This window comes from Maylandia zebra, linkage group LG16 (genome assembly GCF_041146795.1).
Source record: "Maylandia zebra isolate NMK-2024a linkage group LG16, Mzebra_GT3a, whole genome shotgun sequence".
In the NCBI taxonomy this organism is placed as follows: Eukaryota; Metazoa; Chordata; class Actinopteri; order Cichliformes; family Cichlidae; genus Maylandia; species Maylandia zebra.
This window is the reverse complement of record NC_135182.1, coordinates 26500637-26527794: the sequence shown is the minus strand read 5'-3', so window position 1 is coordinate 26527794 and position 27158 is coordinate 26500637. Positions and strand designations below refer to the sequence as shown.

The 27158-nt window shown below is 43.8% G+C and overlaps 3 protein-coding genes across 3 annotated transcripts; 1 reads left to right on the top strand and 2 right to left on the bottom strand.

Moving 5' to 3' along the window:
* Positions 1-7308: 7308 nt before the first annotated feature.
* On the bottom strand, positions 7309-9295 carry LOC101480890 (olfactory receptor 6C1-like). The gene is made up of 2 exons (XM_004555622.1): positions 8386-9295; positions 7309-7409 (listed from the first exon to the last, which is right to left on the bottom strand). The coding sequence occupies exons 1-2, from the start codon at positions 9293-9295 to the stop codon at positions 7309-7311; spliced, it is 1011 nt and encodes a 336-aa protein (XP_004555679.1).
* A 9905-nt stretch (positions 9296-19200) lies between these two features.
* Positions 19201-20142, bottom strand: LOC106674872 (olfactory receptor 11A1-like). The gene has a single exon (XM_024805369.1). The coding sequence runs from the start codon at positions 20140-20142 to the stop codon at positions 19201-19203; it is 942 nt and encodes a 313-aa protein (XP_024661137.1).
* A 1985-nt stretch (positions 20143-22127) lies between these two features.
* Positions 22128-24103, top strand: LOC143412905 (uncharacterized). The gene is made up of 3 exons (XM_076874700.1): positions 22128-22499; positions 23020-23690; positions 24083-24103. The coding sequence occupies exons 1-3, from the start codon at positions 22256-22258 to the stop codon at positions 24101-24103; spliced, it is 936 nt and encodes a 311-aa protein (XP_076730815.1). The 5' UTR covers positions 22128-22255.
* The last annotated feature ends 3055 nt before the right edge of the window (positions 24104-27158 follow it).

Sequence of the window (27158 nt, the reverse complement as noted above, 5' to 3'; positions counted from 1 at the left end):
ATCTCAGCTGTCTACGGCGGCCTCCACTTGAAGCTCTATCAAACCATCTTAGCCTTCTGTCTCCACTGAGATCTCGGGCGAGCCACCCCCATCCTCTGCTGGAAGCTCCGGTGAGTTCATTGAGCCAACTGAGGACTAGTGATGCGCAAATCATGAACAAATCACTTTACTGACTCATGAATCATTCACAAGCCCAACTGACTCACTGACTCATCCCTGTTGCTGTTAGCAGCAATATATCTAGCTTGTAATTAAAATTGTGGAGAAAAACACAACATCCAGTATCTGAACAAAAAAATTTCTGCTCTGAACTGGAAGAAAAAACCCTGAGTAGAAGCTCACATCAAGAAAATAGCTCCTCGGTTCACAGTAGCATCGCTCTGCTAACATGCTAACAGCACATTCGAGCTACTCACCCCCTCCCTTCTTGTGTTGAATCGTAAGCGAAAGCGAATCACTCAGGACTCGCTCACCCCCTCCTTCCTCTGCTGAATCATAGAGCTAACGAATCACTCACTCACTCACTAACCCCCTTGCTTAATTGCTTAATTTTAGAAATGTTTTTGCTCTTTTTTGCTCTATAAAATAGTTGTTTTCTTTTAGAATCATTCATCTTAGCAGTAGGATTTACATGAAAAGAGAAACAAATTAAGTTTGAGTGAAAATGTACATTTTTTGCACTTTGGTGAGTGACTCATTAAAACTCGATTCAGTAAAAAGAATCAAATTTACCATCACTACTGAGGACTGCACCCTGCTGTCGCTGCCTGAGCAGAGCCAATCCCCTTCACAGCTGGTGAAGGGGATTGGCCTGGTGTTAGTGTTCCCCTGTCTCGTCAGGTTAATCAGGTCCAGCTGTGTCTCCCACCTGTGTGTGATTTCCCAGTGTCCCTCTGTGTATTTATAGTGTGTGTCTGCCTGTGTTCCTTGTCGCGTCATCTGTTTCTTGATAATTCCAGCATCTCTCTGCCCTTTATTCCAGCTCTCCATTCTCTGCTCGTCATCCCTGGTGTCACCTCCTTATGTTTTTCCCTGTGCGTTATTCCATGAGTTATGGTTTCGGGTTTTGTTTGCTATTAGTTTCCCCATTTTAGGTTAATGTTTAGTTCTGTCCTGGCTTTTCTTATTTTCAATGTCCACAAGAAAGCTCCCATGTATCACAGCAAGTGCCAGCATTTTGGGTCCTTCTTGACAACACCACACGACTGCTGCCCCAGCCGTGACTGTTGTGCCGTCGACCTTGGGTTGCCACCCTGAAATGCATTGTTTCAGCCGGTGTTCTCGCAACTAACCTCCTGAACTGTAGAGGAGCAGCCACTCTACTATCAGCCCCTCCCGGATGGCTGAACTTCTCACCCTATCTCTAAGGGAGGAAACCCATTTCCACTGCTTGTATCAGTTTCAGTCACTACCCATAGCTCATGACCATAGGATGAGGGTAGGAACGTATATCGATCGATAAACTGACAACTTCGCTTTTACATTCAGCTCTCTCTTCACCACGATGGAGTGGTGCAACATCCGCATCACTGCTGCTGCAGCACCAATGCATCTGTTGATCTACCACTCTCTTCTCCCATCATTCGCGAACAAGACCCCGAGATACTTAAACTCCTCCACTTGGGGCAGGAACTTATCCCTGACCCAGAGTGGGCACTCCACTGTTTTCTGGCTAAGGACCATTGCCTCCGATTTGGAGGTGCTGATTCTCACTCCTACCGCTTCACACTCAGCTGTCAAGGTACAAGGTTCAAGGTTCTTTATTTGTCACATGCATAGTTATACAAGTATAACACACAGTGAAATGTAGCCTGACACGCTCCTCGACATGTGCAAAAAAATTGGGGGGGGGGGGTGTAGAGGAAAAACATTATATATATATATATATATATATATATATATATATATATATATATATATATACACACACATATAGTATATACATTGGGTGAATGTGCAGCAGTAGCAGCAAGCAGGTGAATTCTGTACATTAATATGAATAGACATCTGTCTATTTTACAGGATAGACAATATAAACATATTTAAAATTAAAGGAATTGAAATGTACATTGTGCCTTGGTTTAGTGTCTGGAAGAATCCTGTCTCAGTCAGTTATAGATGATGTGAGAGGGCGGGTGTGTGTGTTTAGGGCACGGATGGCTTGGGGATAGAAGCTCCTCTTGAGTCTCTCTGTCCTTGCATCTCCTGGTGTAGGTGTCCTGAAGCGGGGGGAGAGCAATCCTGCAGCAGCGTTCTGCTGTACGGATCACTCTCTGGAGAGCTTTTTGGTCCTTCACACAGCTGTTCCCAAACCACGATGTCATGTTCTGTGTGAGGATGCTCTCCACAGCGCCTGTATAGAAAATCCTGAGGATCTTTGGAGAGACCCTGAACTTCCTCAGTTGTCGTAGGTGATACAGGCGCTGCCTAGCCTTTTTGGTCTGGACCTGAATGTGGGCAGCCCATGTCAACCATTCCATTGTGAGCTGGAGCCAATAACCTGATGAAGCCAACAAAACCACATCATCTGAAAAAGCAGAGATGAGATTCTGAGACCACCCAAGTGTAAGGCTCTGTCACTTGGCTATGCTTCCTCCGCGAAATGTTACCTTGTTTGGTTGAAATAGTTAAATGCTGTCATTGCTTTACTTAAATTTGTAAGTCTTAGTTCAAGCTTTAGGATAAAAGACATTGTTCTGTTTCTGTTCCCCTCCCCAGCCTGTTGAATGGTGAGGGGGGGGGCTATAGTGTAACTGTAGGAACATCCTATGTGCAGTGTTGGGAAGGTTACTTTTAAAATGTATTCCATTACAGAATACAGAATACATGCCCCAAAATGTATTCTGTAACGTATTCCGTTACGTTACTCAATGACAGTAACGTATTCTGAATACTTTGGATTACTTAATATATTATCATGCTTTTTACAACAACGTGAATGTACTATTGCTGTGTGATTTATTACTATTACTGAAGGTCCACGACTCCGAACTGTAGTAAAGGGACCTCTGACTAATACGGCGGGGTCCCTGTCGGCTTGTAGCCGAAAAATAGCTTTACTTTGTTGTGTGGGTCAACTTTTCTTGCGAGAGACAGAGAGAGGCGTTGAAAGGCTGCTCCAACGGAACTTATTGTTTTCGGAGGAAAACACGAACACGGTGTACAGTCGAGTCTTAATAGCTTACTTACAACTGGGCTCGTCAGACACTCTTCTTGGCTGAAGTGGTTATTATTATATTTACATGCTTCCAGCTCCCGTTTTTGCTCGATGACAACTCGTACCTTTCCACTCCCCTTTTTCTCCCTCCTCGCGCTCACAGACCCATAACGTGTATGGCAGTCCATTCTCCCTGCAACACGGACTACACTGCCCATGATGCTACATTCTTTAGAGCTATGCTTGTAGCATTCTGCCTGTTAGCTTAGCACAACAACAACAACAACAACAACAACAACGAAAAGGCGCTCTCTCACCCAGGAAACACACAGTCGCAGAGAGAAAGAGAGCGTCACCCTGTAACCATGGCAACCGTAACGCTGCCGCCTGGAACAACAGAACATAGCTGTCAAACAAAACCCAAACAGTCCTGACCCGCGACGAAATGAAACAGGAAAGTACCGCAGTGTAATCCATTTATTTCAACAAAGTAACTGTATTCGGAATACCACCTTTTTAAACGGTAACTGTAACGGAATACAGTTACTCATATTTTGTATTTTAAATACGTAACAGCGGTACATGTATTCCGTTACTCCCCAACACTGCCTATGTGTGTTCTGCTTTGTTATTTAGTGGGGATGTTTTAGTTCTTACTCTTTATCCCCTCACCTGCGTTTCTGTATGGTAGACCGTTACAGGAATTGAGCCATATACATCGTAAGGGGAGATGACCCTTTTGTGAGCAGGAAGTCCAACAGAAACACCCACATTCACACACACTCACTCACTCACGTGCACACACTCATTCACGTGCACATACACACACACACACACAAACATACACTGAATGCCTTTGTTTTATGACGCACCATAGGGGGGGTTTTACAGTGGGTTATGTGTGACCACTGAGTTAATAAAAGAGCTGCGAGAGGGGGCCGATGTTTTTGGAGCTGTCTGGGATCAGGTGAGGAGCTTGCAGCTCCAAGACCCTGGTCTGATAAGCTCCCCTTGCAAGTTAAAATGGATCGAGCTCTGTCTTGCTTTGTTCACGGGAAAGCAAGACAGAGTCTCTAAACCAGCTGGGCCTGCAAAGCGCAGACCCAACAACCTTATCGTGGTGGAGGGGTTTGTGTGTCCCAAGAATCACAGGGCTATGCTGTCCAGGGGCTTTTGCCCCCTGGTAGGCTCTCCCATGGCATACTGGTCCTGGGTGAGGGACCAGACAAAGAGCAATTTAGAAGAGCCCTATAAGTACAAGACCAAGGGAACAGTTCACCCTGCCCGGAATAGGGTTACCGGAGCCCGCCTTGCATTTTCTGCACAATAAGGCGCACTTAAAATCCTTTAATTTTCTCAAAAATTGACAGTGCGCCTTATAATCCAGTGCACTTTATGGTTTGTATCTGGGGGTGCTTACTGACCTCAAACCGATTTTATGTGGTACACAGTGCTCAAAAATCTATAAAAAATGTTTTTTGTACAACTTTGGTAAGCTACAGTCAGAGCATTACTGCTGCCATTGTCAGGAGCCTCACTGAGTAATGGTAAATGGGCTGCATTTGTACAGCGCTTTTCTAGTCCCTATGGACCCCAAAGCGCTTCACACTACATTCAGTCATTCACCCATTCACACACACATTCCCACACTGGCGATGGCAAGCTACATTGTAGCCACAGCTGCCCTGGGGCGCACTGACAGAGACGAGGCTGCCGGACACTGGCGCCACCAGGCCCTCTGACCACCACCAGAATCAGAATCAGAATCAGAATCAGAAAGGGGTTTATTGCCAAATGTTGAGCAGGTTTACAACATTAGGAAATTGCTGCGGTGCTTCAGTGCAAACATAGTGTCATAAATAGCACTTAAATAGACATGAAAAAAATAAAAGTAGGGATAAGAATTAAAAGTGCTACGTAGAAAGATATGTGCATGAGCTATACATGAGATATATACATGAGAATAAGAATTAAGAGTGCTACGTTGAAAGATATATACATGAGTGCAGGTGGTGATCAGTGCCAATCATGGAATGATGCAGTGAACACAGCGTAGGGTCATGTGTTAGTAGCGGGAACAGTCATATGGTTATTGTTCATGTGTCCAGCAGCAGAGGGGAAGAAACTGTTCTTATGGCGAGAGGTTCTGGTGCGAATGGACCGGAGCCTCCTGCCTGAGGGGAGCAGGTCAAACAGACTGTGTCCAGGGTGAGAAGGGTCAGCTGAGATCCGAGCTGCACGCCGCAATGTCCTGGAGGTGTACAGGTCCTGCAAAGATGGGAGTCTGCAGCCAATCACCTTCTCAGCAGAGCGCACAACACGCTGCAGTCTCTGTTTGTCCCTGATAGTGGCTCCAGCGTACCACACGGTGATGGAGGAGGTGAGGATGGACTCGATGATTGCAGTGTAGAACTGCATCATCGTCCGTGTTGGCAGGTTGAATTTCTTCAGCTGCCTCAGGAAGTACATCCTCTGCTGGGCTTTCTTAATGACAGAGGTGATGGTGGGCTCCCACTTCAGGTCCTGGGTGATGGTGGTACCCAGGAGGCGGAATGAGTCCACAGAGGTGATGGGGGTGTCAGTCAGGATGATGGGGGGGAGTGGGGCTGTGTGCTTCCTGAAGTCCACAATAATCTCCACTGTCTTCTGGGCATTCAGCACCAGGTTGTTGTGGCTGCACCAGGACACCAGACGTTCAACCAGTAGGCAAACGTGGGGTTAGTATCTTGCCCAAGGATATTTGGTATGCAGCCAGGAGGCAGCCTGGGATTGAACCACCGACCTTCTGATTAGTGGCTGACCTGCTCTGCCACCTGAGCTACAGCCACCCCGGGTAATCCGGGTCCACACTCCGCTTCGGGTCCCAAAGTCAAACCAACACTGCAGCATCACTAAGAGTTACTGTCATGGCTGTGTGCAGGCAGGCAGTAGAAGGATCCAATATGCAGGACCTTCAAAAGCAAATAGTGCACTTTAAACAGAAAGTCCACAAGAGACGCTGGAGCTCAAATCCGATCAAGTCAGATCAAGTCCAAATCCAAATGCTCACCAATGATGCCGGGGCTCAAAAACAATTTAGGAGGCCAACACGGAGGTTGACATCACAGGAACCCATGGCAGAAAAGTTCAGGGGGACAACCCCGAGGTCGACAACACAACAGTCCATTACTGAGCCAGTCCGGAGGCTGGCCGCGTGGAAGACAGCGGTAGCGACACAGGCGACGCAAATCTGGAGGACGACCATGCGGAAGGCAGTGGCGGCGACACAGTTCAGGAGGCCGCACATGACAGCGATGATGTCCAGCCAGCGGCCTGGAAAGTGGCCGGTGATGTTGAGGTGGCAAACGTGGACAAGCTGGCCGTGCTAGACGTGGACAAGCCAGCCGTGCTAGACGTGGACATGCTCTCCGAACAGGACGTGCCTGGATAGCAGCGAGGCAGCTGCAGGACTAGACGAGGCAGGACCAGATGGGGCAACCACAGGCGACAGAACTGGCCCAGACAGTGACTTGGCAGCCGCAACCAATGGAGCAGGTGGTGGCGCTGCAGGTGACAGTCTGGAAACCGTAGGTGTTGGTGCTGGAGGCGACGGTGTGGAAGCCACCGGCGATGGAGCAGGTGGTGGCGCTGCAGGCTGGATGGACTCCGTGGAGCCTCCAACAGGAACGGATGACTAAACAGGCCCCTCAGACCCTCCAGCCAAAGGCAGAGGATGGCTGGAACGGCTCCTTCAACCCACCAGTGAAGACGGACAATGGCTGGCGCAGTTCTCCAGAACCCCCAGTGGGAACAGAAGCAGAATCAGCAGCCACAGAGTCCTCTGGCAGACACGAAGTAGAACCAGCAGGCGCAGAGTACTCTGGCAGAGACAAAACAGAACCAGCGGACACGGAGTCCTCTGGCAGAGATGAAGCAGATGGCTGGAATGGTTCTCCTGAACCACCAGTGGAGACGAGGAACGGCTGGAGCGGTTCTTCTGAACTCCCAGCACAGAAGAAAAATGGCTGGAGCAGTTCTCCAGACCCCCAGTTGATGAGACACTCCGTGGTATGGGAGCCGCAGAGTGCTGGAATTGCTCACCTGAGCCACCAGCAGGAGCAGATGCAGGCCAGAAAGTGCGAAGACCCCTGGCTGAGACGAAGCCGGGGTTACTAGCTTCGGTAGGTAGCTGAGCAGGTGGTGGAGCAGATGACAAAGCTAATGGCTGAGCTGCAGGAAGAGTTGGTAACTGAACTAGAGACAGAGCTAGAGACTGAACAGGAGACAAAACAGATAGCTGAACTGTTGACCAAACAGATGGCTGAGTTGAAGACTGAACTGGTAACTGAACAGATGCTTGAGCTACGAACTGAGCTAATGACTGAAGTATTGGTTGCAGTAGTGATTGTGGTGGTTCTCCCGAGCCTCCAGAGTGTTACCTAATGAAAATTATATAAAACTATTAATCCACTATAAACTAGTTTTGACTGTGCTATGATAGATGGTGGGCATCTGGTCTTGTATGCTCATGTTCTCCTGAATTTCCTCACAGAGATTCAGATTTTTTAAGATAGAAATATAGAAATAAACTTGATAAATATGTTTTGAGAAACCAAGTATAATGTGTCTGAAAGGCCACAACTATGAAAATACTAGAAGTCCGATTTTAACTAAGTAACTTACTTAAAATCAGATTTAGAAATTTTAACTACGAAAAACACAAAATATTGTTGTAAATTTTCTTTTTTTGTGTTCCAAGTTACATAATGCATCTTCTATCTATAAACTATAGAGCAGGGGTTTTAAACTCAAATACAAAGTGAGCCAAAATTCAAAACTGGAACAAAGTCGTGGGCTAACATTTATATTCATTGAAAAAAAAATCTTCCTCCAGATATAAGAATGAATCTTTTCTTATGGACTCAAACACGTTTTGCTGAAAAACTGAATATGGAACAACCAAAGCTTAATACTAAACAATATATATATTAGCTGTATAATACCAGTAGGCCAGCTTTGATAATAATTTGGTATGGCTTCGCGGGCCAAATGTAATTAGGCTGTGGGCCAAATTTGGCCCGCGGGCCAGAGTTTGACACCTATGCTATAGAGGTCATGTACATGTTACACTGTCTATTGATTAACAATGTAATTCAAATTTCTCTTAAATTAAATATGTACATATATGAACACTTTTTCCCCTCTGTGCAGACACACCTATGACTTTAATCTAAAAGTTGAACTTTTACCACATATAAAATTCAAAACTCTTTTTCTTATTTTTGTTAGTTTCAGTCCATACATGAGGGGATTCATGATTGGTGGGATAAGGAGAAACTCCATTGCCATGAAATTCTCAACATTTTGTGCTATTTCTTTTGAGCCAAATCGCATGTATAACATATCAAAAAGCAAAGACACAACAACAACTGTTAAAGAGAATAAATGTGGTACACATGTCTGCATGAATTTGTTCCAGTTTTCTTTGGATGATTGACATGTTTTGATCAGATATACATAAGACCAGAAAACAAAAACAACATGGCCAACATAAAAGGTGTAATTAAAAGCAGGAATAACATTTCTAGCTACAGAGGCAGAGCAAGCTAGATTAGCAATTAACCAGTTTACACAGTAGATTCTTGGTATGTGTGAGCCACATAACCTCGATGTTGCTGTTGTTATCGTGCTCATTAAGAGAAGATAAAAGGGAATAAGCCAAGCAAAAAATACAAAAATAGAAATTTTTTGTGTAGTCATCAGAGAGTGGTACACAAGAGGTCGACATATAGCCACGTATCTGTCATAGGCCATGAGAGCTAGGAGAGAGAAGTCAGCAGCAACTGCAGAGTGCAATACAAAACCCTGCAAAAGGCATCCTGCATAAGAGATGACATGAGTGGTGGACAGAAGATCATAGAGAAACTTGGGATAAAATGCAGCTGTCCCATAGAGTCCATTGACACACAGATTGCAGAGGAAGATGTACATGGGTTCATGAAGTTTTTTATCCACAATGACTGTCACAATTATCGTCACATTTACCAGCCAAATCACACAGTAACACAGTAAAGTGAGAACAAAGAGAATGACCCTGTAGTTTGCAATATCACGTAAACCTGAGAGAGTAAAAACAGCAATTACTGAAACATTATCCATAATAAAATTCCAGACTGAGAGCAAATGACATTTAAACAAGTTAAAGTCAGGGTGAAATGAAGTCTGTCTGTGTACTGTCTCCCTGACAAAGTATGTCACCAGAGGTTTATATACTCTTCTTGTCAGCAACAATGAACTGGTTAGCATGATGTAATCGGTGCTTTCACTCCTTGAGTCGAATAACTTAGTTTTACTTTTAAAATACAAGCTCTTTGTAGTCATTTCCCAGATCTCAGCAGTTGCATAAAATACAAACAGGTGTGAGGAAATGATGAGGAGTAAGATAAATTAATAAATTTAGTTTAAGGAGAAGGGCTTGCAAGAACAGCTTCAGCAGCATCCCGAGGAATTTTGGGGGGTGATTCATGGGGTATTGAGTTTGTTGGTACAGTCTATTCAAACTCTCTACACATGCATTAAGACCTTCATTTTCGGTGCAAAACAGCAACACAGTGGCTAAGGTTGTTACAGTTAAGTATAAGTAAACATTGTACTTAAACATATGAAGGTAAACTTCAGAAAAAAAACTAACTGAAACCTTTTTTTCACTTACAAAACAAAATCAAGTAAAATTAGTATTTTTGATTCACAAATGTAAAAACCAAAAGGAAGCTCTGATACTTGTATTTCAATCAGTGCAATATCTGCAAACTAATGAAGTGCATCTAGCCATATAACATACAGGTCACAGTGTTTGTTTATCAACAACAATGAGATATGCACATACACAAAAACATTTTTTTTGTGTGCAGAGAAATTCATGACTTTAATCTAAAAGCTGGTTTGTCATGGTATGGGTTCTGGGACCCAGTTGTTTTTGTAATTCTGGGTTTTGTATATTCTTTGATTGAGTGTTTTTCTTTAAGTTCTTTTGCATTTAGTGTTTTCTTATTCCCAGGTTTTATTCATGTGCCTCCTCCTGTGTTCCATGTGTCATGTCTAGTTGAGTTTTCATGTCTGCTCTTCCCCAGTTTCAGCGTCTAGTCCACGTTTCTGTCTTTCTCTCATGTTTCCTGTTTTAATTTGATAGTTCCCCGTCTTGCGTTCAGTTTTGCTTCCTCACAGTTTCATGTGTGTTTGTGTAATTAGCCCCAGCTTTGCTTCCCTCCTGGTTCTCATCCCCTTGTTATCCTTTGAGTATTTAGTCCTTTGTCTTCCTTTACCTGTTTGTGTGCGTTTTCTCCGCTTCGCCTTGGACATTTTTAATCTGTAGCTCTGCTTTAACAGAACGTACGTACGTACCTGGCCCCGCCTACTATCCTCGGAAACGTAAAATGATTGGCTAGAATCTAAAGTGTATCACAGCTCAGGAAAAAAAAGCACCGAAATAAAGCACCGAAATGTGCGCTGCTTTTCGGTCTGGTTACTACCGTTTATGTCAGAACCGGTGCCATCATGGCACCGGACACCGGTACCCATCCCTAGTTGGGACCAGGAAGCAGAGTTGCAGTCTTACACGCCTCTCTGCAGCTTCTCTCCTCCTGCTACCCCCCCAAAAACGCATCTCCATAGAGACTGTGTCAGCTTCCAAAAAGACAAATAATAAACTAAAAACCAGCAACAAACAACTTAAACATAAACAATTACAAAGAAAGAACAATACAGTATCCACATCTGAACCAAAGAGTAAAACAGTGAAATGTGGATTATTAAATATTAGGTCTCTCTCCTCCAAGTCTCTGTAAGTACATGACTTAATAACATGCCTCAACATGGCATTTAATCTGTTATTAGACTCAATTGGTTTCTCTCAAAATGTAAAAGAACCCACCCACCACTTTTATCACACTCTACACCTTGTTTTAACATATGGCATAGAAACTGAACATTTAACAGTGTTTCCTGAAAACCCTCTCCTGCCTGATCATTTCCTGATAACATTTACATTTACAATAATTGATTACACAGCGGTGGAGAGTAGACTTTATCAAAGTAGATGTCTTTCTGAAAACGCTGTAACTAAGTTTAAGAATATAATCCACCCACTGTTATCATCTTCAATGCCTGTACCAACACAGAGCAGAGCAGCTATCTGAACGCTACCCTAACAGAGGTCGATTATCTCGCACACAAGAATTTCACTCACATGTGCTGTACCAATGTACCTGCACATGTGATGTGACAATAAAAGTGATTTGATTTGATTTGTTAATAATTTCACCTCCTCACTACGTACGACTCTGGATACTGTAGCTCCAGTGAAAACTAAGGTCTCTAATCAGAAGTACCTGACTCCGTGGTATAATTCTCAAACACGTAGCCTAAAGCAGATGACTCGTAATCTGGAGAGGAAATGGCGTGTTACAAATTTAGAGGATTATCATTTAGCCTGGAGAAATAGTTTGCTGCTTTATAAGAAAGCCCTCCGCAAAGCCAGAACATCTTACTATTCATCACTGATTGAAGAAAATAAGAACAACCCCAGGTTTCTCTTCAGCACTGTAGCCAGGCTGACAAAAAGTCAGAGCTCTTTTGAGTCAACCATCCCTTTAACGTTAACTAGTAATGACTTCATGAACTTTCATCATTAGAGAAAAAATTACCAGTAATCATCCCACAGATGTAATATTATCTACAGCTACTCTTAGTACCACTGATGTTAAGTTAGACTCTTTTTCTCCAATTGATCTTTCTGAGTTAACTTCAATAATTACTTCCTCCAAACCATCAACGTGTCTTTTAGACCCCATTCCTACAAAACTGCTCAAAGAAGTCCTGCCATTAATTAATTCTTTGATCTTAAATATGATCAACCTATCTCTAATGATCGGCTATGTACCACAGGCCTTCAAGCTGGCTGTAGTTAAACCTTTACTCAAAAAGCCATCTCTAGACCCAGCAGTCTTAGCTAATTATAGGCCAATCTCCAACCTCCCTTTCATATCAAAAATCCTTGAAAGAGTAGTTGTCAAACAGCTAACAGATCATCTGCAGAGGAATGGTTTATTTGAAGAGTTTCAGTCAGGTTTCAGAGCTCATCACAGCACAGAAACAGCTTTAGTGAAGGTTACAAATGATCTTCTTATGGCCTCTGACAGTGGACTCATCTCTGTGCTTGTCCTGCTAGACCTTAGTGCAGCATTCGATACTGTCGACCATAATATCCTATTAGAGCGATTAGAACATGCTGTAGGTATTACAGGTACTGCACTGCAGTGGTTTGTATCATATCTATCTAATAGACTCCAATTTGTGCATGTAAATGGGGAGTCCTCTTCACACACTGAGGTTAATTATGGAGTTCCACAGGGTTCAGTGCTAGGACCAATTCTGTTTACATTATACATGCTTCCCTTAGGCAGCATCATTAGAAGACATAGCATACATTTTCACTGCTATGCTGATGACACCCAGCTTTATCTATCCATGAAGCCAGATAACACACACCAATTAGTTAAACTGCAGGAATGTCTTAAAGACATAAAGACCTGGATGGCCGCTAACTTTCTGCTTCTTAATTCAGATAAAACTGAGGTTATTGTACCCGGCCCTGAAAATCTTAGAAATATGGTATCTAACCAGATTCTTACTCTGGATGGCATTACCTTGGCCTCCAGTAACGCTGTGAGGAACCTTGGAGTCATTTTTGACCAGGACATGTCCTTCAACGCACATATTAAACAAATATGTAAGACTGCGTTCTTCCATTTGCGCAACATCTCTAAAATTAGAAATATCCTGTCTCAGAGTGACGCTGAAAAACTAGTTCACGCATTTATTACTTCCAGGCTGGACTACTGTAATTCATTATTATCAGGATGTCCAAAAAAACTCACTGAAAAGCCTTCAGCTAATCCAAAATGCTGCAGCAAGAGTACTGACAGGGACTAGAAAGAGAGAGCATATTTCTCCTGTTTTGGCTTCCCTTCATTGGCTTCCTGTTAAATCCAGAATTGAATTCAAAATCCTGCTCCTCACATACAAGGTCTTAAATAATCAGGCCCCATCTTATCTTAATGACCTTGTAGTACCATATCACCCTATTAGAGCACTTCGCTCTCGCTCTGCAGGCCTACTTGTTGTTCCTAGAGTATTTAAAAGTAGAATGGGAGGGAGAGCCTTCAGTTTTCAGGCCCCTCTTCTGTGGAACCAGCTTCCAGTTTGGATTCGGGAGACAGACACTATCTACTTTTAAGATTAAGCTTAAAACTTTTCTTTTTGCTAAAGCATATAGTTAGGGCTGGAGCAGGTGACCCTGAATCCTCCCTTAGTTATGCTGCAATAGACGTAGGCTGCCGGGGGATTCCCATGACGCATTGAGTTTTTCCTTTCCAGTCACCTTTCTCGCTCATTATGTATTAACAGACCTCTCTGCATTGAATCATATCTGTTATTAACCTCTGCCTCTCTTCCACAGCATGTCTTTTATCCTGTCTTCCTTCTCTCACCCCAACCGGTTGCAGCAGATGGCCGCCCCTCCCTGAGCCTGGTTCTGCCAGAGGTTTCTTCCTGTTAAAAGGGAGTTTTTCCTTCCCACTGTCGCCAAAGTGCTTGCTCATAGGGGGTCATATGATTGTTGGGTTTTTCTCTGTACCTATGAAGCGCCTTGAGGCGACTTTTGTTGTGATTTGGCGCTATATAAATAAAATTGAATTGAATTGAATTGAATTGAATGAAACATTGAGATATCTCGTGTTGTCCTTACCTACCTCCACATTGGTGACATCTGAGGCGAACATGCAAAAGTTCGCACACGGAGCCAGCTCCAGCCTGGAAGCATCGGCGGCTGCCAGACTTCCACCTCCACCTATAGTTGCATTTATTGTGGTTAAGCTGCCGGATTTTTGGCTTTACAACCTTCCTTCATGGTTCGTGCACATCGAAGCTCAGTTTGATTTTCGTGGCGTTTCAGCCAACGACACGAAATACCATCATGTGGTGGACTCGCTGGATCCACTGTCCACCCGCTGCATTATGACCCTCCTCTGGGATCCCCCCACCCAAGTGAAATACACTCCTCTCGAGGCACTGCTGCTGTGGCACTACTCCCTCTCAGATGCAGAGAAACTCCTCTCTCTCTCTGGCCTGGGTTATGATACTGCTCTCAAGCTCATGGAGAGCATGCTGTCCTTCTGTCCCTGGCTTATCCAAGACTAAAGAAAGCGGAAACGGCTGTCCAAATCCCCACAAGGCTGCCCGCTATGTTGATTGGAACGATGGAGCGAGCCGTGGCTTCTCAGAATGGGGTCATTAGACGCAGCACGGATGACATCTTGGAGGGGCTTGCGGCTGCTGTGAGTACTGAGACTCTGACAACATCTGATAACATCTGACAACATCTTGGACAAGCTCACAGCTGTTGTGGACCCTCATGCTCTATGAGCAAGCTGCATCTCAGTATGGATGGATAACATCGTGGAGAGGCTCACAGCTCTCCAATGGGAATGATGAGAGACCAGTGATGGACATTAGACGACTGTAAAATTGACATGCAGTGGTTCACACTAAAGAAAGAACACCACCATTATTTCACCACCATTTATTTCAAAATTCCTGCAGTGCCTTAACAGATGTCATACACGGAAAATCTGAAACAGCCCGGACTTTGTCTGGCAATGGAACCAGGGTGTTTTGTTTTGTGTGTCAGTTCTACTAGTGAACGTCACAGTTGCTGCAAAAAAGCCACCAAAGGCAGATTGCAGTGTAAATGCTGAGTGACACACCTGCTGTCAGACCTGCAGGATTTATCCCTGTGCTGTTCTCATCAGTGTTATAGTGGACACAAACTATTTTTTGGAGTTACATAAACAATTTGTGTGCCTTCTTATTTGATGCAGAACAGCTGATTGTTCTGTAAATGCTTTTAAATGGTTATATAAAAAACGTCTGAGCTTTGGCTGAATTTTTAGGTAAATAGTACCATATAACTTTGTTGTTTGCAAAACTTGTGCATATTTTTTAAAAATGTACAATTTCTATTTGCATTTATGACAATGATTTGTTAAACATGCTTGTGGTTTTTACAGTCAAAAACATCACTTTCTACTCATATTTTAAATTTTGCCTGAATTTAGATAAATTGTGCTGATACAGTATGTCAAAATGAGAAAATAACAGATTGGCAAGATAAACAGTTTTTAAAAGCTTGAAAAGGGACCTTGAAAGTGCTTAAAATGTACTTCAAATTGACACTGAAAAAAGCGTATGAACTTTTATAACCGCTTTCTCCCCAGAGCAGCGCACCTGCTCCAGCCACTGTACACTGTAAAAAGGCTAATGACTCTGTTGACTGGCTCCCGGAACATGTCCCGGCATTTTCCGATGCTAAGTATGCATTAACTGATGCTGCCCTACTGACCCACCCATCGGCGCAGATTGCGTTGAACGCCGATGCGTCGGACATAGTGGTGGGTGCTGTGCTAGAACAGCGAATGTCAGGTTGCTGGCAACCGCTTGCCTTTTTCAGCCGCACGCTGCGCGACAACAAGCGCAAATACAGCGTTTTCAACAGGGAGCTACTGGCTCTCCACCTGGCGATGCGTCATTTTTGTTTTTTTCTCTAAGGTCATAACTTTACCACACACGTGGAGTGCGCCATTTGGCAGCCATTTATGAGTTTACCACGGACATTCAACATGTGCCTGGTAAGTCCAACCACGTGGTTCACTGTCCCATGCGCTGGTTTCTCCAGTTTATGCATAGACTACTCCGCCATGGCTGCTGATCAGAGTGGTGACCCAGACTTCCTTGCACTTAAATCTGTGCAGACAGGCCTCATGCTGGAGGACAGACCGGATGGCGGTCCTCTCCTGGTCTGTGACGTTTCCACCGGCCACCCACGCCCGGTGTTTCCCTTTTCATGGCGTTGTCGCGTTTTTGACTCGATGTATGCTCTACCTCATCCAGGGATCCGGGCCTCTGTTAAACTGGTCAGGTCTAACTTTGTTTAGCCAGGCCATCATAAATCTGTGTAGGAATGGGCAGCAGCGTGTGCTCCATGCCAGCATGCGAAGGTCCATAAACACACTAAGGCACCCCTTGAGCAGTTCCTCATCCCCGGCAAATGTTTTGATCATGTGCATGTATATCTGGTGGGTCCCCCTGCTGCAGTCACAAGGTTTCACGCAGCTTTTGACCATCGTTGACTGCACCCACCACCCAGTGGCCAGAAGCGATACCTCTGGTGTCCGCGACTGTAGCAGTGGTGGCCAGAGCATTTTTGTCAACTTGGGTTTCGCATTCCGGTCCCCTGAGTTTGTTTTGGAGCTTTGGTCGGCCATAGCCGATAGACTGGGGGTCAGGGTCCATTGCACCACTGCATACAAACCGCAAGCTACCGGGATGTGTGAACGGTTGGTTCCACAGGTCACTTAAAGCTGCGCTTCGTGCTTCCTTAAAGGATGACAACTGGGTTGACTGCCTCCCGTGGGTTTTGCTTGGGCTGCGCTCTGCAGTTAAGAAGGATCGCGTGTCTCCAGCTGAAGTGGTTCTTGGTCAGCTCCTCCACGTTCCCAGTGAATTCTTGCTCGAGAGCCCCTCCCCCGTGCTTCGAACCATCAGTGCTGTCTCTTAACGTTCAATTACGCTCGCTTCGCGTTCCTAGTCATGTGCACCATTGCCTGCCTGACACCTTTGTCCCGAAGACTTTAGAGATTGCTAAGTTTGTTTTTCTCAGGCACGATGCCCACAGGACACCACTTTTTTTTTTTTTTTTTTTTTTTTTTTTTTCTAAATGACATCAGAAACAGCAGTATGCGACATTACGTGATGGCAGAGCTTCAGTTCATCCTTTGTCATTTTTTTTTTTTTTTTTTTTTTAAATAAATAGGACAGGGGGAATGAATGAGAGAGAGAGGGGGAGAGAAAGAAAGAAAACCAAAGGGGAGAAGAGACGGTGAGAAGGGGGGGGGAAGAGAGAGAAAAAAAAAAAAACTCCTGGGTCACCTGTATGGAGAAAAAAAAAAAAAACAAACAAACAAAAACAAACAGAGGAGACAGCAAACAACAAAGAGCAACATAATAATAGAGAAAACAAAGCACCATCACAATAAACTAGCTAGTCATAGATATCAGTATTTACTAAGTAATAAACGATATTATGCAGCACGCAAGATAGACAGCGCACAGTGTGCTTTGAGGCAGCAGCCAAGAAAGCTTTAGTCCGCGTCTGTGAATACCCATGTGTGCATACCTGTGTGGATCAGCATGCTTGCATTCCAAAGGTTTCTCCATGTAATGATCTGCTAGGGAGTGTGGGGGGGCCACAGCCCCATCCTCCAGGGTGTGAAGCGGGTATGGAGGAGATCAAAACTCCAGACATCCAGAGGCCCCCAGAACACAAGAGACCATGGAAGACCAACAGAGGGGCAGCCGCGCCACTGTCCCAGTAAGAGCTGAGGAGAGTCCCAGATGAGGGCTCGCCCAGCAGCCGCGGAGCAGAAGTCAGGGGGAGTTGCAGTGACGCGCCCGTGAGCTCCGCCGGCCCCCAGCTGCGCCTGAGTGACCGAGCCCTAGGCCGAGAGGCCGGGGGCACCCCACCTCCAAAGGGGCCCGAGCGAGCCCCAGGCCCCAGGCCCCGACAAGCGGCCGCCAAGGAGTGAGCCGGTGTGTACCCGGACGCCCACCCCCAGACACAAAGAACCACCAACACACCGACACCTGAGGGAGTCCGCCACCGGCAGGGGAAGTGGTGGTGGGTGGAGATAGGCCTCCAAACCTTGGAGGGCCTGAGGTGTCCCCAGAGAGGTGGCGTCTGATACCCAACCTGACATATAGACACAGACATACAGGCACACACAGACACAAACATCCATTCCCACCCTCATGCTCTCATATGCACTCACTCCACACTCAACCAACGTGGAGACAGACATAAAGAGACGCTGTACACACAATCACACTCCCCAAGCGTACTCTACAAACCGGGTCTAGGTACCCTTGCCCCTGGAGGGGGGAATTGCACCCAGACCCAGGTGGTGTTACCCTTTTCCCTGCGGTGGGGAGAGGCAGACCACCCCGACTCCGCAGCAGCAGGGAGGCCCCACACCCCAGACCGCAGTCGGACGGCCAACTCCTCCTACTAGCCCTCCCGCTCCAGCAGGCCGCAGAGAATGGGGGTGGGAGAAGACTCCAAACCTCCCTCCACCCGCTCATTGTAGTGTTGATGCATATGTGTTCTAAGGTGCAATTAAAACCCAGGAGGGCATGGAGCTACCTGCCACAGGACACCACTGCATCCACTGTATGACGGCCCGTTTAGGGTTATCGAACTGGGCCGGAAGCATTTTGTTTTGGACTTTGGGGGTTTTAGGGAGACTGTGTGCGTTCACAGACTTAAATACATAAAAATTGTGTAGAAAGTGTGCGTAGTTTCACTCCTTTATTGTTATTAAATGTTTAAAATCCAGGAGAACGATCTGATGCATATGCTTCTGTAGACTGCAATGTCTATATGATCTTAAGTGGTTGTAGTTTAATATATGTGATTAATTCATGCAATACATGCAAGCTAATGAAAAAGATATAAAAACTATAAATCCACTGGTAAAACATTTTTGACACTGCTGTGACAGTTGGTGGGCATCTAGCTATCAGGCATCTAGCCTTGTGTGCTCATGTTCTTCTTTATAACTCACAGAGATTCAGATGTTAAAAGATAAAAAGAAAAAAACTTTTTTTTTTTTTTTTTTTTTTGGAAGTGAAAAAAACTTTTGATAAATATAGGACACCAAATATAATGCATAGCATAGATGTGTGAAAGGCTTCAGGTATGAAAATAGTTGTCTGATTTTAACTAAGAAACTTTAATTTAAACTAAGAAACAAACATATTATTTTTGTAAATTTTATTTTATTGTGTTCCAAGTTACATAACACATCTTCTATCTTAAGCATAGAAATATAAACATTTCTCTTAAATTACATATGTACATATATTAAAAAAAAGTTTCCTCTGTGCAGAAACACTTATAATTTTAGTCTCAAAGTTGAACTTATACCACATATAAAATTCAAAACTCTGTTTCTTATTTTTGTTAATTTAAATCCATACATGACGGGATTAATAATTGGTGGGATGAGGAGAATTTCCATTGCCATGAAATTCTCAACATTTTGTGGAAATTCTTTTGAGCCAAATCGCACATATAACATATCAAACAAAAAAGACACAGCAACAACTATTAAAGAAAATAAATGTGGTACACATGTCTGCATGAATTTGTTCCAGTTTTCTTTCGACGACTGACATGTTTTGACCAGATGTACATAAGTCCAGAAAACAAAAAGGATATGGCCGATATAAAAGGTGTAATTAAAAGCAGGAATAACAATTCTAGCTGCAGAGGCAGAGCAAGCCAGATTATTAATTAACCAGTTTATACAGTAGATTCTTGGTATGTGTGTGCCACATAACCTCAACACTGCTGTTGTTATCGTGCTCAAGAGCATAAGATAAATGGGAAAAAACCAAGCAAAAAATACAAAGATACAAACTTTTTGTTTAGTCATCAGAGAGTGGTACACAAGAGGTCGACATATAGCCACGTATCTGTCATAGGCCATGAGAGCTAGGAGAGAGAAGTCAGCACAAATTGAAGAGTGCAATGCAAAACCCTGTAAAAGGCATCCTGCATAAGAGATAACATGAGTGGTGGACAGAAGATCGTAGAGAAACTTGGGATAAAATGCAGCAGTCCCATAGAGTCCATTGACACACAGATTGCAGAGGAAGATGTACATGGGTTCATGAAGTTTTTTATCCACAATGACTGTCACAATTATCGTCAAATTTACCAGCCAAATCACACAGTAACACAGTAAAGTGAGAACAAAGAGAGTGACCCTGTAGTTTGCAATATCACTTAAACCTGCAAGAGTAAAAACAGTAATTACTGAAACATTATCCATTATAATATTTGTAGTTTACCTTAGTAGATGTCATTCCAAACTGAGAGCAAATGACATTTTTACAAATTAAAGTCAGGGTGAAATGAAGTCTGTCTGTGTACTGTCTCCCTGACAAAGTATGTCACCAGAGGTTCATATACACTTCTTGTCAGCAACAATTACGTAGTTAGTATGATGTAAGTGGTGCTTTCACTCCTTGAGTTGAGTTAACTTAAAAATATAAATTAATTAAAATACCAGTTCTACAAACAAGTCTGAGCAAATGATGAGGAGTAAGATAAATTAATGCATTTAGTTTAAGAAGAAGAGATTGCAAGAAGAGCTTCTTGAACACACTCTGTACTGTATCCAAATTCAAATTCAAATTTTATTTGTCACGTACACAGTCATACACAGTACGATATGTAGTGAAATGCTTGGACAACTGCTCGTGACCTAAAGAAAACAAAAAAGGAAAGGCTATGAATAAGATAGGAAATAAATATGAAAAATTTAAAAGGGTAAATTTAACTAGGAAGGAATAAAATATAAATTAAGGTTAAAAATGAAATAACTGTACAACACAAATTAGAATGAAGGGTAAATTTAACTGGGAAGAATAAGATAAAATATATAAATTAAAGTTGAAAATAAAATAACTGTACAACAAAATACACAATACACAATATAGAACTATATAAGAATGTATGAAGAAATCTAAATATAAATAAATATATACACAATAACAGCAGCTGTACAAGTATTAACTGGAAATGAAGAATATAGTGACCAGTGTTGTGCAAAACCAAAGTCCAGAAAGTCCAGTGTGTGTGTAAGAACCATATGTGTGGGTCAGTACTGTCTGGTGGTGTGATTGAGAGACCGTATCGCCTGCGGGAAGAAGCTCCTCCTCAGTCTCTCTGTGTTGGTCTTCAGGGAGCGGAATCGCTTTCCTGACCTCAGCAGAGAGAACAGTCTGTTGTTGGGATGGCTGAGGTCCTTCACGATCTTCCTGGCCTTAGTCCAGCACCGCCTGCTGTAGATTGAGTGCAGGTCAGGGAGCTCGGAGCGGATGGCGCTGACCGCACAACCCTCTGTAGAGCTCGTCTGTCCTGCATGGTGCTGTTCCCGAACCAGGTTAAGATGTTTCCCGCCAGGATGCTCTCTATGGTGCACGAGTAAAAGTTCCTGAGCACCTTGGAGGGCAGTTGGAAGTCTCTCAAGCGTCTGAGGTGGTAGAGACGCTGTCGGGCCTTTTTCACCACGGTGTTGATGTGACAGGACCATGACAGGTCCTGCGTGATGTGAACTCCGAGGTATTTGAAGCTGTCCACTCTCTCCACTGGGCACTCGTTGATGACGGGGGTCTGGTAGTTCCTCTCCTGCTTAGTGCTGAAGTCCACTATCAGCTCCTTTGTCTTACTGACGTTTAGAAGGAGGTTGTTCCTCTGGCACCAGTTCTCCAGATTCCTAATCTCCTTCACGTAGGCCGTCTCGTTGTTATCAGAGATCAGGCCCACCACGACGGTGTCGTCAGCAAACTTGATGATGGTGGTGGAGCTGGTAGTGGCCACACAGTCATATGTGTACAAAGAGTACAGCAGGGGGCTCAGAACACACCCCTGGGGGGCTCCAGTGCTGAGAGTGGTGGAGGCTGAGACATGTCCGCCCATCCTTACTGCCTGTGGTCTGCCAGTTAGGAAGTTGGAGATCCACTGACACATAGATGAGCTGAGTCCCAGATGCTCCAGCTTGGTGGTGAGTGTGGAGGGAATTATGGTATTAAATGCAGAGCTGTAGTCTATGAAGAGCATTTTAACATAATTCCCCCCCAGGTTTCTGTAAGAGCGTACGTAGGCTGCCATGACAGACCACTACTTCCGTTGTCCGGTTTTATACTTCCGGTTACTCAAAGCGAGACCCAGCGTTCAGTCGTTGCTAACAACAAAATCAGTTACTTTGTGCGGTAATAAGTGGCTTTACCTGTTCAAAGATGAGCTCGGGTTCAACGTGTGCTGTCGTCGGCTGCCACAATAATTCAAGAAAACTGAAAAACGCATTAGAAACATTTTGCCTTGAGCATCAACAACTTAGAAAGGCCTGTCCGTGCCCACCGCCCTACGCACTGCACTCTATGCCGCGGAAGGAGGATCGGAAACTGGCGTGGCTGGCAGCTTTAAGACTCAAACACCCTCCAAAGAGAGTTTATGTTTGCTCCTTTCATTTTATCGATAAAAAGCCCACAGAGCTACACCCCGACCCGGAGCTTTATCTGGGCTATGACCGACCCCCACCGAAGAAAAGAAGAAGGCTCACTCGGACCACTTTGAGTGTGACAGCTTCCAGTAATACGAACAAAAACACAGAATCTGTACCCGGTAAGTGAAAGTGTAAATGTGGTTTGCCACCGTTTCGCATTTTAAACACGCAATTCTTTACTTTTACTAAATAATAGCCTATGGTGAATGGCGTTAGTATCAGCACTAGCTGGTTATTAGCAGCAAAGTCTAAATTTTAACGAAAGTTTATAATAATAATAATAATGCCAAAAGATTAGCTCCAAGGGCTGTAAAAGTCTTAGGTTTGTGTTTATAAAGAACATGTTTTTTCAAGTCGAGAAAACTCAAGTAAAAACGTTAAAGGCAACCTTTGCAAAAATACCAACAGTTGTGACTTTTTTAAGAATGTAAAATAAAATCTAATCACATTAATTGAATAAAATTGTGACAAATTTTTAGGGGACTTAGGAACATTTTATGTTGACATTTATGATTTTGCATTTGTGTGAAAAAATGTAGAATGAGAAATTTCACTCAAAAATATAATAAGCTAAGTGACACTTTACAGTTTCTCTTATGCTAACAGTTTGACTGTACATCATATTTTTGTCTTATTCAGACTCCACAGTGTTACGTTCAGTGGAATTAGACCAGGCCAGCATCTCCACACAACCCCCTGAGCCACATCTGCACTCAGTCCACACACAGTGGGAGGATCCTTCGCAACAAGACCATCAATACTGCAACAGGTCTCGCAGAAAAGATGTGCAGGATAAGATGAGTCAGTGTGATGAAGTTGCATATTTCATTCTTCAAAATGATGCAGACGCTTTGCTGTACACTGGGATAGCCTTAGAAACATTTAACACACTTGTGTCGACACTGGAAGGATATGACAACAATGAATTTACCATGCCTGTCCGAGATCAAGTCCTCATGACACTTATGAAATTAAAGAGTAACCGTGTAATAGGTGACCTAAGCCGCCAGTTTCATATATCACAAAGCATGGCCAGCAAGATCATCTCACACTGGTTAGACAAGCTGGAGGAAGTTCTCCGACCATTAATTCCATGGCTGCCAAAAGAAACTATTCAAGCAACTATGCCTGAAGCCTTCAAGAAGAACTTTCCAAATAGTACATGCATTATAGACTGCAGTGAGACCCTTTTACAGAAACCCAGAAATCTGGGCTCAAGAGGGGAATCATACAGCCATTATTATTCACACAACACAGTCAAATATTTGGTTGCTGTTGCACCATGTGGACTAATCATGTTTGTGTCTGCGGCATTCAATTCAATTCAATTCTTTATTTATTTGTCACATGTAGTTATAACTAGTACAACACACAGTGAAATGTTTTTTCCGGCTAAAAAGTACTCCCCCCCCGACTGTGCATCTTACTAAACTTATAATAAAAAAATATCTATATAAAAGTATAAAAATGTATAATATCGTGCAAAATATTACGCTGTAATAGTTAAGAGCTATAGTGTACGTATTTACATAAATACAGATGTAAATGATAAAATACAAATAAAAATAAGGATAAAACTCAAAAGAAAATTATATACTGTGTATGGAATTGTCCATCATGTTGTCCGATTTGTGTTTTGATTGAGGAGTCTCACTGTTTGTGGGTAAAAACTCCTCCTGAACCTTTCAGTTCTTGTTTTCAGGCTACAGAGGCGTTTCCCTGACCTCAGTGGCCTGAACAGTTTGTAAGCGGGATGGCTGGAGTCGTTAGTGATCCTGATGGTCCGGGATCTGCACCTTTCAGCGTAGATGTCCTGCAGTGTTGGTAAAGATGTTCCATAGTGCGTTCAGCTGTGTGCACGACCCTCTGCAGGGCTTTCTGTTGCTGTACTGTGCAGTTCCCGTACCACACCGTGATGTTATTACACAGGATGCTCTCAATGACCCCGGTGTAGAATCTCCTCTGGATGTTCTTGGAGATCTTAAACCTCTTTAAACGCCTCAGATGATAGAGGCGCTGTCTGCCTTTGCTGATGAGGAAGTCCGTATGTGTGTTCCAGTTAAGGTCCTCGTTGATATAAACACCGAGGTATTTAAAATTAGAGACTTTCTCCACAGGGTTTCCATTGATCTGAATTGGGGTGTGAGTTTTCTCGCCTCTCTGTCTCCTAAAATCAATCACCATCTCCTTTGTTTTGCTGATATTCATGGAGAGGTGGTTTGCCACACACCACTTTGCTAATCCGTCCACCTCGCTTCGGTAGGCCCTCTCGTCATTCCCGGAGATGAGTCCTACCACCACTGTGTCGTCAGCGAACTTCACAATGGAGTTAGTGGGGTATCTGGCCGTGCAGTCCGCGGTGTAGAGGGAATAAAGAAGAGGGCTAAGCACACATCCCTGGGGGGCCCCTATGTTCAGTGAAAGGGTATGAGAGTACACATCCCCTATTCTCACCGACTGTGGTCTCGCAGTCAAAAAGCTGTGAATCCACCTGCACAAGGATGTGCTGAATCCCAGATCCCGGAGCTTATCCGTAAGGATGTGGGGCACTATGGTGTTGAACGCTGAGCTGTAGTCTATAAACAGCATTCTCACATAGTTCCCACGTCCCTCATCTAGATGGCTCAGTGTGGTGTGCAGGACCTGTGCTACAGCATCTCCAGTGGATCTATTTGTCCGGTATGCAAACTGCAATGAGTCCAAGTCGGGAGGGAGGAAAGAACTAATAAAGGGTTTCATGAGCCTCTCAAAACATTTCATCACTACAGATGTTAGGGCCACTGGGCGATAATCATTTAGGCTGGCTGGGCGGGTGTCCTTAGGGATCGGAACAATCACTGATGTTTTAAAGCAGGTGGGGACTACCTGCTGGGCCAGGGAGGCATTGAAGATGTTAGTGAAAACTGTAGTTAGCTGATCTGCACATACTCTTAGCACACGTCACGGTATGCTATCTTGGTTGCCCTCAGAGCTCTCTTCACGTCATGCTCAGAGAGTATCAGTGGTGCTGGTTCAGCAGCGGGGGCGGGTGCAGGGCTCTGAGATTGAAACTGAGGCGCCTCAAAACGCGCAAAAAAAGCATTGAGTTCATCAGCTAACTCCGGTTTCGTACATCTCACCGTGCTGGGTTTATAATCTGTGATTGTTCGTAGCCCGTCCCATATACGTCGGGAGTCGCCATATTGGAAATGCGACTCCACCTTGTCCTTGTAACGCCTTTTAGCCGCTTTCACAGTCTTCCTTAAACCATAAGAAGCTGCTTTATAGTTGGTCATATCGCCCGATGTGAGCCCCATATTGTAGGCCGTGGTCCGTGCTTTGAGAGCTCTCCTGACAGTAGAGTCAACCCAAGGTTTTTGATTGGGAAAGGTCCGAATTGTAGTCGAGGGGATGATGGTATCCACTAGCATTCCAATGAAGCTAATCGCTGTGTCCGCAAACTCGTCAATGTTTGCGGAAGTATCCTGGAATACGTCCCAGTCTACATCACCGAGTACGTCCTGCAGCGTCGCCTCTGATTGGACAGTCCAACGTTTGACCTCTCGCGTCACCGGAGCTTCCTGATGAAGCCTTTGTTTATATTCCGGGGCGAGTAAAATGGCGGCGTGGTCCGATTTCCCAAAAGCCGGTAGGGAGATGGCTTTGTAGCCGCCTTTAAATGGACTGTAGCAGTGGTCCAGTGTGTTGTTTCCCCTGGTGGGACAGGTAACATGCTGGTGAAAATTAGGCATATGGCGGCCGATGTAGTGACAAATTTATCACAATGGACTCTGGAATATTAACATACCTAAAACCTGGTGATGAAGTCATGGCAGATAGAGGTTTTACAATTAAAGACTTACTCTTTGAGAGAAAAGTTAGATTAGTAATACCCACTTTCACAAAAAAACGTAGACCGCTAACTGAGGAACAGGTAACATACACACGTCGGATTGCAAATGTAAGAATCCATGTTGAAAGAGCAATCAGACGCTTGAAAGTCTACAAAATACTTTCACAAATTGTTCCTATAAGCATGGCTCCTAAAGTAGACAAGATACTGAGAATATGTGCTGCTCTAGTGAACTTAAGAGAGGATCTCATTCGTGATACACAATAATTGTGTATGTTATGAACAATTGTGGACTCGGGGATATTAAGATGGTCACTCAGGACATAAAGTTGTGTAGTGTAATGTAATTATTTTAAAATTTGATGTACATATATGTAGAGAGTAAATAATTCCAGGTCTCACTTTTTTATCTTGTGTTCTAGATGAAAGGTTATGTGATACAGTGTGTGTGTGCGTATGTATGTATGTATGTATGTGTATATATAAAACAATTGCAATCAATCAATTGAACAATTATTACTTTTTTATTCAACCACAATGTGATAAATTTCTTAAATGAAAAAAATTTTTTTTCTCAAATCTACAATAATTAGTTGTGCATTCTTGACATTTTTTTGTGTTGGAAGATTACAGAAATACAGAACTATTCACAACATTTAATGTTGTCAGTTTGTCATTCATTTCCCACCATATGTTACAACTACGTACATTTTAGTTGTATTGAAATATTTAACAGATTTCATATTGAATGTCTCCTTTCATTCACAAGACAGAGACCAAACTCTGCAGACATGTTGGTGTCTGACTGTCCCATTTATAGTTGTAACATGTATTAAACCTTGCCCATTATCTTCAAGTATCTCTCATTTAACTGAAACCGTCCTGCTGCATACTCCTCTACAAGTCGAGGTAAGAAATATGAGAAGTAAAACCCTCTCAAGCGTTT